Source organism: Malurus melanocephalus, unplaced genomic scaffold (assembly GCF_030028575.1).
Source record: "Malurus melanocephalus ecotype Western Australia unplaced genomic scaffold, MMel_1.1 scaffold_570, whole genome shotgun sequence".
NCBI lineage: Eukaryota > Metazoa > Chordata > Aves > Passeriformes > Maluridae > Malurus > Malurus melanocephalus.
Window position 1 is genome coordinate 405425 of NW_026623802.1, and position 12683 is coordinate 418107.

Genomic DNA, 12683 nt, shown 5'->3' on the forward strand with positions numbered 1-12683 from the left:
ATGTAAAACACCTACCCACTCTGTCATTTTTTTAAGAATATCACTCAGCACTTTTGTATAAAAAGAAAAAAAAGGAGTCTAAGTAATAAAGAATGTACTTCTGTTTGCACTTGTGCAGTATGGAGACTGTGCTGTAAATACAGGATTGTTTCTGTGATTGAATTCTGTTGCATGAATGCTGCATGTGAAAAAATAGATTCAGCATTTCATTTTCTGTTCTGTTGATGAAGTATTTTTCCTTTGGTGATGGTAGGTTTCCGTGTTTCCAGTGTTCAGTGAGCGTTGTTTGGGAAATGCAGGTGTTGTGCAGGTGTAGTGCAGGRAGTGAAGAGCTTGTAACACTCTGTGTGTTCATGTGATATTTAATTTCTTCCTTTATGGAAATTCAGGGAGCCTGTAAGTTGGTGATTGGTTCACTCTGGCCTTTTTAGCACGTGGGAGATGGGAGTGGTKRTAAGATGTACTGTTTTGGTAGCTAYTGTTATATGAGCTAAMAAATGAAGCCAAAAGAATTAAGAATACTGTTTATTGTACAGTACAAGGCTGCTTTGTTTCACTTATCTCTTTATGTTCTTCAGACAAGCTGCAGAATTTAAAAGTTCCTTATGCAAACTGGCCCTGTGTTATCTGCAACACACTGAGCACTGTCACAATRTTATAATTGGTACCCAGTTTAAATGTATTCCAGCTGTTGCTTGGGTTCTCTTTCCTATTACATCATTTTGAAAAAAATATAGCTTTTGGTAGTGATAAATTAAATAAGATAAATCAAATCCATGGTAATTTTAAAAGATAGAAATAGTCTGTTATCCAAAATCAGAGTAGGGCTAATTTGTCTGTTGTTCTGATGGTCATATATTCTGTACTGTATGTAATGAACCAGTTTCAGTAAATGTAAGAACACACTGTGCAATCTATATTTAAGCAATAAAATAAACCAAAATTTAAAATCGAATCTTTTCTAAGGTGTCCTTCAATTTTTATTGCTCATGTTTAAGCTGTTAATTACTAATTTTTTAGCATTTAAAATAGCCATCAGTTTACACACCCATTTGGTTTTGCAGATGGTACAGCATTGCATTGTTATTAAACTGCTGAGTTTATTTACTATTAAATCTGGACTGGCTTGAGAGGYRGGGCTGTGWGAATCTCATGTGGTTCARCAAGGCCTGCAGGGTCCTACTTGGGTCAGGACAATCCCAGGCTCAAACACAGGCTGGGAGGAGAATGTATCAAGTGCAGCCCTGGGGAGAAGGGCTTGGGGTGTTGGTGGGTGAGAAGCTCGACAAACCCAGCAATGTGCTCTGGCATTTGAGAAATCAAACCTGTGTCAGGCTGCATCCAGCACCACATGGGGSAGCAGATGAGGGAGGGGATTCTCCCCCTCTACTCTGCCCTTGTGAAAATCCACCTGGGCTACTGCATCTGGCTCTGGAGCCCCCCAAAAAAGAAAGAGGTTGACTTGTCCATAGGAGGCCCCAAAGTTGATCAGGGAGCTGGAGCATCTCTGCTGTGGCGACAGAGTTGGGGCTCTTGATCCTGAAGGAACATGATTTCCCTTGGCTCCTGATCCCCCCGGCTCTGGGGAGACCTTACAGCACTTCGTAGTACCTAAAGGGGGTTCAGGGGAGCTGGAGAGGAACTTTGGACAAGGGCATGTAGTGATAAGACAAGGAGGCATGCCTTCAAACTGAAAGAGTAGATTTAGATTATATTTTAGGAAGAAATTCTTTCCTGTGAGGGTAGTGAGACACTGGAACAGCTTGCACAGAGAAGCTGTGGGTGCCCCATCCGTGGAAGGGTTCATGGCCAGGTTAGATGGGGGTTTGAGACACCTGGTCTAGTGGAAGGTGTCCCTGCCTATGGGRCAGGCAAAKAATYCAATGCTTAAAAAATTAAAATATTGAAGTAGGAAATATTTTTAGATTAATAGTTAATAAACTAGCTGTTTGCTTTTGGTAAACAGCTAGGTTATGGCCAGCTGTGCCTCAAAGCCATGRAAAATACATTGTAATGTGATTATGAGAACGAGAGAAGAAAGAAAAAAAGCTGAGCTAAATGTTCCTTCTTGATTTGCTTGTCTTTTTTTATTATTTTAGCACTGATCTCTGATTACAAATAAATGTAGCTAATCATAACTAGATCATTTAAAACTTTTCTTAATCAACACCATTTATATGGTACCAATTACAGCACAACTTGGGTGTTAAATTCTTGCTGAAATAATGGATACTGGGGAAAAAGGTCTAAAGGAATTAATCACAACATTGCTTGAATAACAGCACATTTATTTTGTTGTGTCTCTTTTACTTGATTGATCAAATTATCTGTCCCTATCTGTGCAGTCAGAAAATTTAGCATCATTGAATGAATGTTTGCATAACCACAAAGGTAGTAATAATTAGCAGAAGGGAATGGGAGTTTATTTTAAGGTGTTCAGAGCAGCAGTAAGTGCTCTCAGGGAGGAGCTGGTGTTATTGTTATTCTGCAGTGCACTTCATTCACCTRTTTACAGGCTAGTTTTCCCCATTTCAGCTCATTATCTAGCTCACTTTCTTATTGCAATATTTATTTTAAAGTGCTGTGAAATGTAGTTTTCCATCCCTATAATAAAAGGCTAGTAAAAGTTGCAACACAATGCACATTTCATCCTCAGCATAGAACAAAAATGGGCATTTTGCATTTGTAGCATTTTGCTTCAGTACTGATACGTCCTCTTTCTGTACAGAATAAGGGGGGAATTAATTAAATTTTTTTCTGCAAATAGAAGTTCTCACATCACTTAGCTGACCTCTCTGCCTTCCCTTAAAAAAGGCTTTTTGTTCTGTTGTTTTTTCCCCTAGTAGTGATGGTGTAGCCACTGGGATCCAGAGGGAGTCACGTGACGTAATATCTTTGGGATTTAATTTGGGAGTTTGTGTGATGAGATTTTTTTTTTGCTTGTTTGCAGGGTTTTTTGGTGGGGGGAGGGAGGTTTTTTGTTTGTTTTGGTTGGTTGTTTTTTTTTGTTTGGTTGGGGTTTTTTTGCACTGCAGTAATCCTTTGTACTTTTAATGTGGGAAAAATACTGAAGGTGGAGTATCAGCAGCCAATTTATAGAATATAAACTGCTCATCCAAGAACATTCACAGGTATTTTCACCAACTGTTCTCACACCATTCAGTTCACACAGGATCAGATGCTGGGGTTCAGTGAAGTGCTCCATGATCTGGAAGAACACAGGCAGAGTCTCTGCATCCAGCATGAGGGTAAAGTGATTGTTCTGTAAGGAATACTTTGGCAAAGTTCAGCCAAGATTGTGGAGAAGATGTAGAACAAGATGAGGGAGAAGAAACCCAGACCTTGCAGCCGTACAAGCTATAGATTGGAATGAAAGAAGGAACTAATTTCATGGAATTACTTTAGCTTCTCGGCGTTTCCTGTTAAGTTCAGTAAAGGAAGAATGTCTGCAAAAGGAGTTGGAGTAGTTGCAGGTTGGTTTAATTAAAAACATGAAGTACTTGGCCACCATCAGTAAGATCCAGTCCTAACCAAGTGCACAGTTAACAAATCAGTCTGATCATAACTGTTTTTACATAGCAATCAAGTGAAATTATACACAATATTGTCAGATAATTATTTATGGTAATAGCTGACCTCGATAGRTGGTCCATAGTGCTGACCTTCCTACAGCAAGGAGTTAATACAGCCTAACACCTAATCCTAGTCTATGATTGTGTCATTTGTGTGCTGGAGACTGTGAAGCAGCCTRTAGAGTATGAGGAGGAAGGTACCAGTGGCTGACTGTAGCCATGCCACTTCCCAAGCCCATGCAGATGGGTGGTTATCTGTCCTCATGTCCCCCTGTTCTGGAGTTCCCCATGGCACGCCGTGTCCCTCTCTTGGCTCTTTGGAATCCGCTCTGCCGGGCACCTTCCTCCTCACTGCTCTCCTCAGAGCTGGAGCCCCCTGTGCCTGTTTGTGTGCCTGTTTGTGTGCCTGCTGGAGGCCTTTCAGCAGGGTCACCTTGGCAGGAGACCTTCTCCTCTCGGCACTCCTGCCCGTGGGGAAGCTTCAGGCTCTCGTTGAAGAAGGCAGAAGCCATGCACTCCGCTGCAGCCTTGTCACAGGCACAGAGGAGCTTYTCACATGTGCTCCAACCAATGCCTGAAAGAGAAGTCACAATGTTTGAAAGCTGTTTAAAGAYTCGATGTGTCATTTGCCATGGGTAAATGAATTCTGAAAGTAAAATTTTGAGATCTGCCATGAATTTTAGCCTTCAAAATCACCACTAATTATCCAAATACAAGACCGCCACAGGTGCTGGGCAGTAGAAGGTCTGACTGGCTTTAGTTGAATTTGGGAATGTAAAGACACAAATAGCTGACTTCTGTCTGCAATTATAAAACTCCTGAATGTAATTTTCTCAGCCTGACCTGGTCACATCATACACAGCTGTGTAGTAACCTTTGTCTCAACTAGGAAAAAAGCTGAAGTTTATATTAAACATTGCTAACTTTTTGAAAGCTAAATATTTCTGTCTCCATGCTCAACTCTCAATCAGGGTGGCATTCAGTCTCATACTGATAGACTGTCATCAGGATTTGAGAATTTCCTCTAGCACAAACTTACATTTTGGCATGTGATCAAAACATACAACTTCAGATCTTGAATTTCTTTCTGCATGACATCCAAAYTTCTTAACTTGTTCCATACAGCAGTTATGAGAGAAGCAGCATCTAAAATAAACAGTAAAAGTAAATGGAAAATATTTACTCTTCCTGAATGCCAGAGTGCTCAGAATTATTTATATCTTTTTATTTTAAATACCCACTAAAACTGCTAAATTTTAGTTTTCATACCATGGAATTTTTCTTTTCTGTGAAGAGCAAAAAGCAACCCAAACTGTTCCTACTTTTCTCTTATACTTRTCCCTACTTTCACTTCCTTAGTACTTTGCTGTCATGTGATTAACAGGGGTTTGTTTTAATTTTAAGACACATAATAACCATGACCTAATCTGTCATGAGAAGTGTSTTCAAGTGTTCAAATCTTGGCTGGAAATCTGCAAACTGCATCATGATAGCCAGATCATGCCATCATGTAATCCAATTTTTCATGAGTAGACAGTTTTGTGTGTGTGAATGCAGGTAAAAGGCGTGTGCTATGCTTAGACCTGATGTGCCCCAACTGTTATGAACTTCCACAGAGGAGGAGATTTTTAGCTGTGAATACAAGAGCTCTCAGAGGAACTTTTGTGGAATTCTCTGCACAGCTCCTTCTCATCTGTGCTGKGGTGCACAGGTTTGGCTGCTACTCTGACAGGACTTTGCTTGAGCTTTTCTCCCTTCTGTAGGACAGCATGCCCTGCATGGATGATAATTCCTCTCTTCATAAATCACTTTCCAAGCCACCCCTTAGCCAAGTTTCACAGGGACTCTTATCCTCATTCATTTGATGTGCTCCTCCTTCTGCTCTGCTAACCTCCCATCATACTCCTTTCTTATTTTAATTGAGTTAGTGAGTCCTCTGCAAGACATTGATGCAACAATAGAATGCGTTTAGTCACATTAGAGTATTGCATGTTTTATTTATTTAAGTGGATTTTTTCCCCCAAATACAACTACTGACACATAGCTTTGCAATGCCCAACAAGAGATGTACTGATCTTTCTTGGTCCTCGGGCACCTCAATAACACCCACAGATAATGGCACAAATAAGAGGAGCCCACACCTGTCCAGTGCATCGGTGGGATGACCTCTTCCCTCTTGGCCACAATAGCAGCCATAAGACTCAAATTCCTCTGGGCATCGTTCAGTTAAGCAGAACAGCATTTCTCCAAGYTGGGGTAGCTCCTTCTTCACTCTTCCATGTCCTCTGTCTTGCAGAAATGTCAGTCTCTCACACACTAGAAAGCAAGGTTTTTATTTGACACATCACTTGTTCACTGGTTGAGGGCTCTCTTGTGAAGGTAGAAGTGTTTCCAGAGCTATCAGAAACTTTGAAAGGTACCACATTACCACCTCTAAATTATTGTTTCATTCCATGAATTAGGGCTCTTAGAATATTGCTGAGCACATCAGYAGAAGGGCCAGGCAATATTTAAAGGGGAGAGAGATCCCTATGAAGATATACAAGACAAATTGGATTGCAATGAGAATACTTTGCAGTCCTTTGTAATCTTTCATAGCTATTCTTTTTCTTTTGGAATATTCAAACCTGACTATTCAGTGGTTTCTGTCTTGGTAACTCAGAACATACAATCCTAACCTCTTCTGCTTCCACACAWGATAGCTGTGTGATAGCTGGGCAATGACCATGTTTTGCTGGACGAAACGATAATTTTTTTGTTTTCATTTGAAATGTCCAATTTGAGSTATGGTGCCCCTAGACCAAATGCAGGAGTGATCTGTTGCAATGGCTACTGTGCTGCTGAGGTTTTGCCATCACCAAATCCCAATCCTAATGTCCCTGTGGCTCCCCACACTTGGGAAGAATTGATATTGTGGGAATTGTTCATAAGATTGGAAAGAACAGTGTTCCATATCAGGAAAAAGACATGAAGGGGGCTTCTTCTGAGACTTTGCCAGGGAAAGGGTTGAACGGGCTGATGGGTGGATTGCAGGAGAGAGAGGGAGGGCTTCTGTTCCCTCTCCATCCTCCTTTCTCCCACAAGTAATCCCAACTTCCCTTCTGTAGCTCCAGATTGATTCCCTTCTCCTGTCTGGGTCAATCCTGCCTCACTATCTCCAGTAGGAAATTCTGGCCATGTGCCTCTTTGGGTCTTGACCAATTCATGTTAATTCACAGAAGGAACCACAGGTTAATGCATTCACTGATCTGTACTCTCTAAAAGCCAGTATTTTAAAATCAAATTTTCCAGTTTGGTGAAAGGTGGGTTTSATGATTCTGCTCTTTTCCAATTCCAGGGCTGCTTTTCTCCATTGGGAAGCCTAATAAGATGGATGGGACAGTCTTTGGCTGCAAATTTATAGCAGTGACAGGTCTGAAATGTCYTGGGATCTCTGAGATCTCTGAGCAGGAATTGGAACAGAATCAGAAATGGTGAGAAAAAGTTTGGCAGGCAACACTTTGGCAAACAGTGAGAATGAAGAGCAGGGAAGTTCCTATTGCTGTTGCCTCTGTTGGAAAACAAAAAAACTTAAAGATTTGTTTAAATTACTTCCTGCAAACAAAACATTCACTGAGCTCATTTKAGATATTATGAAAAATGTACTTACACGCTGATAAAAAGTTTTTGTGTTAATGACAGCACATATTGGCAGGAGAGGTTAAAGATGGAAGCTTTTGCAGATGTCTCCACCTCCTGTTCTAAATACCAATACATGTGTGCTTGTCGTTTAAAAAAAACTATAACCTTCATATGTAACACATACCTGCTTTTAGTACAGAGTTAGCTGAATATTTCAACAGATCTAATGGGGAAAAAAAAAATCCTTTATTTACCTTTTCCTGCAGGTCCTCTGTCAGACAGTCCCAGGTCCAGAGCTATTCCAGAGGAAGCTGTTCTCAGGCCACCCCTTGCAGGGCTCGTCTCTGGAGAAGGCAAATGCATAGATTAGACTTGTGAAGGTAGAATAAACTCTTCTTTCAGCAGTGTGTACAAAAGTGCTGAACTATTATCAACTGACAGTCTTCTAAAATTTGTTAATTTTTAGTGGGAGGCTGTTTGTTAATGGGTAGTTAAGTTTTCTTGGTCAGTTGGCAGTGAGCTGCCCTTTCCAGGGCAGTCAGTGTTATGCATCCTGTGCTGTATGTAACCTCCAGATTTAGGGACAAAACAGTGTCATTCTGTATATCCATGGAAAATGCTGACTCCTGTGAACAGCAATAGGGGAGTGCTGTAAATGAGAAAATTCATTTTTCACTTGCCTTTTCCTTTTGTCCTTGCAGGTGTGCCTGTAGGAATTGTCGCGGTGGGGACAATTTTGACTTGCATTGAGTTACTGTCTCCTGGGAATGGGGCTGGGGAGGTGGTTATCTCTCCCACTGGGACCACAGCCTCCACAAATCCATCTTCTGAATAAGCAGGAAAAGGAAAGCAGATGAAGACATAGAAAATAAACAGCAAGATTTTAATTTTAGATATCTGGTCAGAGTAATATCCTCAGGCAGAGCTAGTGTGAATTGATGGTCATAGAGAAAGAGCATCCAAGAGGAAAATTGGAAAAGCAGAGTATCCACACTGGTCCTTTATTCACATCTCTGCCTTTCAGAAGAAAGGATTGTGGTTAATTATGATCAGTTTAACTGCTGATTATTTTTTTTTTAAATTCTATACGTACTGAGACAAATAAAACTGTGCCAAGTGCTGAAAATCATGTTGGATGCTGCTTAGTCAGCTGTAGGGGGAGATAAAGTGCAGGTGTGGTGTCATGCAATGTCATTTTCTGAGTAAATTGCTTTAAAAAAGTGTTCACCTGAAGTTTCTAAAACTGAGAGCAACATTAGTGAAAGCAGGAAATTATTTGAYTGATGCAGAGATGGGTGGCTGAAGGTTTAGTGGGTTGTAACCACAAGGAAATAYTGAGGGGAAAATAAGTTGATGTCTGTTTTCAGGAGATTGTTTATCCTAAAAATTAAATTCATATTTSTTTTTAGATTATCTGATCAACTTTATTGTTGTTCAAGAATGTTTTGTTGAATTTGGACGCACTTAAAATATTCCCTCTTTGTTTTTAAACCTTTTATTTTAAATATAAACTAATTTGTAAATGAAAACACTTATAAAATGGTTTCATTTTTTTCTAAATTTCAATGTGAACGAAGTGGCATTTCACAAAATAAATACTTTGAAAATAGTAATGGGCATGTATTTTCATATTTTTAAAKATTTCCTTTGGAATTCTTTGGCTGAATTTATTAATTGGCCTAAACTCAAATTCATTAAACTTGTCCCTCTGATGTTTTAGTATGTGTTGAAAATAACCTATCACAGGATAAGAGAATAGATTAAAAGAAATTAAAATACTGCTAAGAACACAACAAAGCCCATGAAAGGTGGCAGAAGGRATCAATAGTCACACACTGGTTTTGACAGCTCAGCAAGGTGCAYATTTTATGCGACTTTGTTTGGCAGTGGAATGTTGAAAGCGATTCCTGGTGGATGCARAAAATAAAACCAGTGTTTGGGAAAWTCTGCACWTAGCTAAGARTARATATGACAAATAATCTCCTGGGACCAGTGCAGACCTGCAACACAATACACAGCTTTTCTGATACATTCAAGTTAATGTAAGAGAGCATTTAGTGATTTTGACCAGTGCTTAGTACAGTAATGCCAAATTCATTGGGATGGGAGACAGGGATATTGTTCAGACATTGTAATCAGAGTCAAAAAATTACTGCTTTCTATTCTCCACATGCAGTTTTCCTTTGCATTTTTCTGGTGGATTTCAGCCTGCCTGGATAATCCTTTCTATRCAAAAGGGGCCACAGAAAACTTCCAAATCTACCAAGGTGCTCCATGTTGAGCTGTACTTCCTGGTGAGGTTGTGCTCAAAACATGGACACCTGTGAAAGCTGGAACAGGTTTCAGACTGGGAAAGAATTCCATGAAATTATCTATAATAAAGGAGGAGGCAAAATCAAAATGAATGCTCCTGGCAGCAGATGCTGTGAWTGTACTTTACAGAAACAACCATTATATCATAAAATCTTGTATGAAGAGGCTTTCAGAAATACTTGGATGAGGAGTGCAAATGAATGCCTGGAGGCAAGGAACAGCTAATGCTTCTCAGCCAGGTTTTATTGTTTGTGTATCTGCTATCTGACCCTGATCTAAATTTGATTCTCCAGCAGCCCTGTTGTTACCATGCAAAGGGTTTTAACTGTGATGCTTTTAGATGAAGAATTGCTGTATCAGTCAAAGAAAGAAGAAAACTGAGGGTCACTGACCTTTTATTGAGAGAACGAGGGGAGTAGGAGCTGTGCTTCTGTGGTCCCTTGTGGTAACTGTACAAAAAACAGAGGCATCATGGTAGTGACCTACCTGCTGAAATTCTGCCATGCATTTCTGCAGTGACTTTTACTGAAAGCATCATAAAGCTTAACCAAACATCACTATTAGCCTGGATCTATAAAGATGGTGATTAGGAGAAGTGTTTTGCAGACAGATGTGCAAGTCAGCAGATGTAGAGGTATTATCCAGAAATCCTGTGCTGCAGATTTTTGACTGAGACACCACAGAGCTTCATAAATGAAAATCCATCTYCACCTGGAGTTAAGAGTGCCAAATTGATAAACAAAAGTTTAATGAGGCTCTTACCTCTGGCACTGGAAGTTGCCAAGACTTTGTCACGAGGCTCAAAAGGAATCACTGTTGGAAACAGAAAATGTAAACTCAGGAAACACACTGCCTGCACARTTATAAATAGTCAAGTTGCTGCGAATGGATAGATATTTGCCTATTTTTCTCACTTGTGCATTGATTGTTATAGACAAAGTGATAAGGATAAAATAATCTCATGCAAATAACGTACATTGTATTAACATAGGATTCTGTGATTCCATGAAAAAAGCAACAAATAAGACTGAATTGAGAAATTCAATATTAATTCCCTTTGACAGACAAATAGACTAAGCAGGATTAGGTCTKGAATCCCAGTGTTGTGCACAGAAGGATGCYACATTCCTTGTGAAYTCCTTGTGTTTGCCTGCACTGAAARTCAGGTATGGGCAGCCATAAGGCCAAATACCTCYCTGACCTCTAAATTACTTCTTTATCTGATAAAATGATTTCCATTTGTCAGCTTCCTTTTGATAAACTATAAACATAGCTATCAAATGATCTAAAAAAAATCATCTCCTCATCTTTTTCTGTGTTGTTAGGATGTTGTGATGTGAAGAACTCCCTTGCCTTTGAAAGAGTTTCTCAGTGATACTTAGCTTTGATTTAATGCAGCTTCCACAGCTGTCAATGTTGAAGCTTCTTTGGGCTTGAATGGGGAGACAACTGGTTAAATAGTGAGTGCTTCTCCAAATTTCCTTCTAAGACTGATTAGATATGTTGTCTATGTTATGTTTTTAGCTTTCTAAAATTTCTAATAGAAGTTTTTTTTTTTTTTTTTACTCAGTAATACTTGGAGCCTTTTGATGGACTATGCCTCATTTGAGAGCATGAGTAGTTGTTTCTTCAGGAACTAAAAGATTGCTACAGAAGTGCAAATTCAGGTGCTCTCACTTCAGGAGTTCTATTACAAAATGTCCCAGAAGCAGATAGAAAAATATGAACCAACRCTGGAGCTGCTGCTAGGGAAGACCAAAAAATATCTGGTAAAAAGCTACTTTGACAATACAGAAGAGATGTGAAGGAACAACCAGCACTTAAAATCATCATAAGGCCTTTCCAGGTACCTACACTTGTGCACGTGCTGCTATTTAAAAAAAAAAAAAAATAGAAAAAACCCCACAAACCTTTAAAGGTCAGAAACATTGTTGCTTTTACAAAAATGTTCCGTAGGATTTTCTTTATTCTGGATTCACACTTAGGGCAATGCTCACACAGAAGAGCCCACTACAGCTTGTAACCAGGCTCTTAAGCACTCAAAAAACCCAAATTCCCACATCTCCCCAGGCAAAATGGCCTARTGGAWGATGTCCCTGCCCATGGCAGTGGGATTGGAATGAGATGATCTTTAAAGCCCCTTCCAGCCCAAACCAATGTGATTTTCTGAGTTAAGCAGTGGCCAGGTTGCTCAAATCCAGTGCACATTGTTTGTCTGATTGGCAGAAATGGGGTCTCCGAACAGAGAATCATGGAATGCTCAGGGTTGGAAGAGAACCTTCAGATCTAATCTTAAATCTCCCCAGACTCATCTTAAGGCCATTTCCTCTGCTTGTTTCACTGAAGCCACTGCTCCTTCAATGACAGGGTGGCTTTGCTTGTGGTGGAGCCACATAAYGAGTACAGCAGCTAAATCAGGTAATGGTCCAAGGCTGGTCTCCCTCTGTGCTTCACATCTTGGCCCTCTCTTACAAGGTGTGCCCTCCCACAGCTACCAAGGCCTTGGGGTGATTTCTGTCTCTGGCCTCTCGTGTTGCAGTGCTCACAGGTAGGAAGAGAATAGTTTCAGCCACGGATTGCAGCAAAAAGAAAACAAACAAACAAAAAAAGATAAAATTAAGACAGTCAAGAATTATTTGGTCTCGTGGTTTAGAGACTCACCCAGGAGGCTCCAGAGTGAGGAGGTTTCAGCCCRGGTCTTTTCATTCCAAGTAAATAAATCACCAAAGTGGTGGTTCATTTCCACAAACCATGCTCAATGTTTCCTCATACTACTGCTTCATCTTAATTAATTCAACGTATTTTAAACACAAGAAATATGCAATTGGCCTTGGGTCCAGTGGTTGGCACCCACACAGGGCATCTCTGCCAAACAGCTCACCTGCTCCAACCTGTGTTCCCAGGGAAAAAAAAGCTGCTTTGATTAAAACAGCTTTTGTTGTAGAACGTTCATTCTCAGCCCTTGGGAAACTTATTGTAACCCCTGGTTAAGCACATTGCATTCACAAATTGAAAAGTTGCACCTTCCTATTCAGTCTTAAATTCCATCACCAAAACATTGCATCTACTTTTACATCAGTCCTTTCAGAAGGGCAGAAAGAAAGCTAACATCTTATATTCTTTCAGCTTTTGGGAGCTGAAAGCAGGGCTTGTTGCAAACCTTCTTCCACAGATGCC

General features: G+C 40.1%; 1 protein-coding gene across 1 annotated transcript in view; it reads right to left on the reverse strand.

Annotated features, from left to right (window-relative positions):
* Window positions 1–3823: 3823 nt before the first annotated feature.
* OC90 (otoconin 90) overlaps window positions 3824–12683 on the reverse strand; it is a gene marked incomplete at its 5' end in the record, with an annotated part of 12400 nt that continues 3540 nt past the window's right edge. Inside the window, 6 exons of the mRNA XM_057382497.1 lie at window positions 3824–4146; window positions 4612–4718; window positions 5714–5888; window positions 7448–7537; window positions 7874–8020; window positions 10218–10319. Of these exons, the coding sequence (XP_057238480.1) occupies window positions 3824–4146; window positions 4612–4718; window positions 5714–5888; window positions 7448–7537; window positions 7874–8020; window positions 10218–10319 (944 nt within the window). The remainder of the gene's footprint in view (window positions 4147–4611; window positions 4719–5713; window positions 5889–7447; window positions 7538–7873; window positions 8021–10217; window positions 10320–12683) is intronic.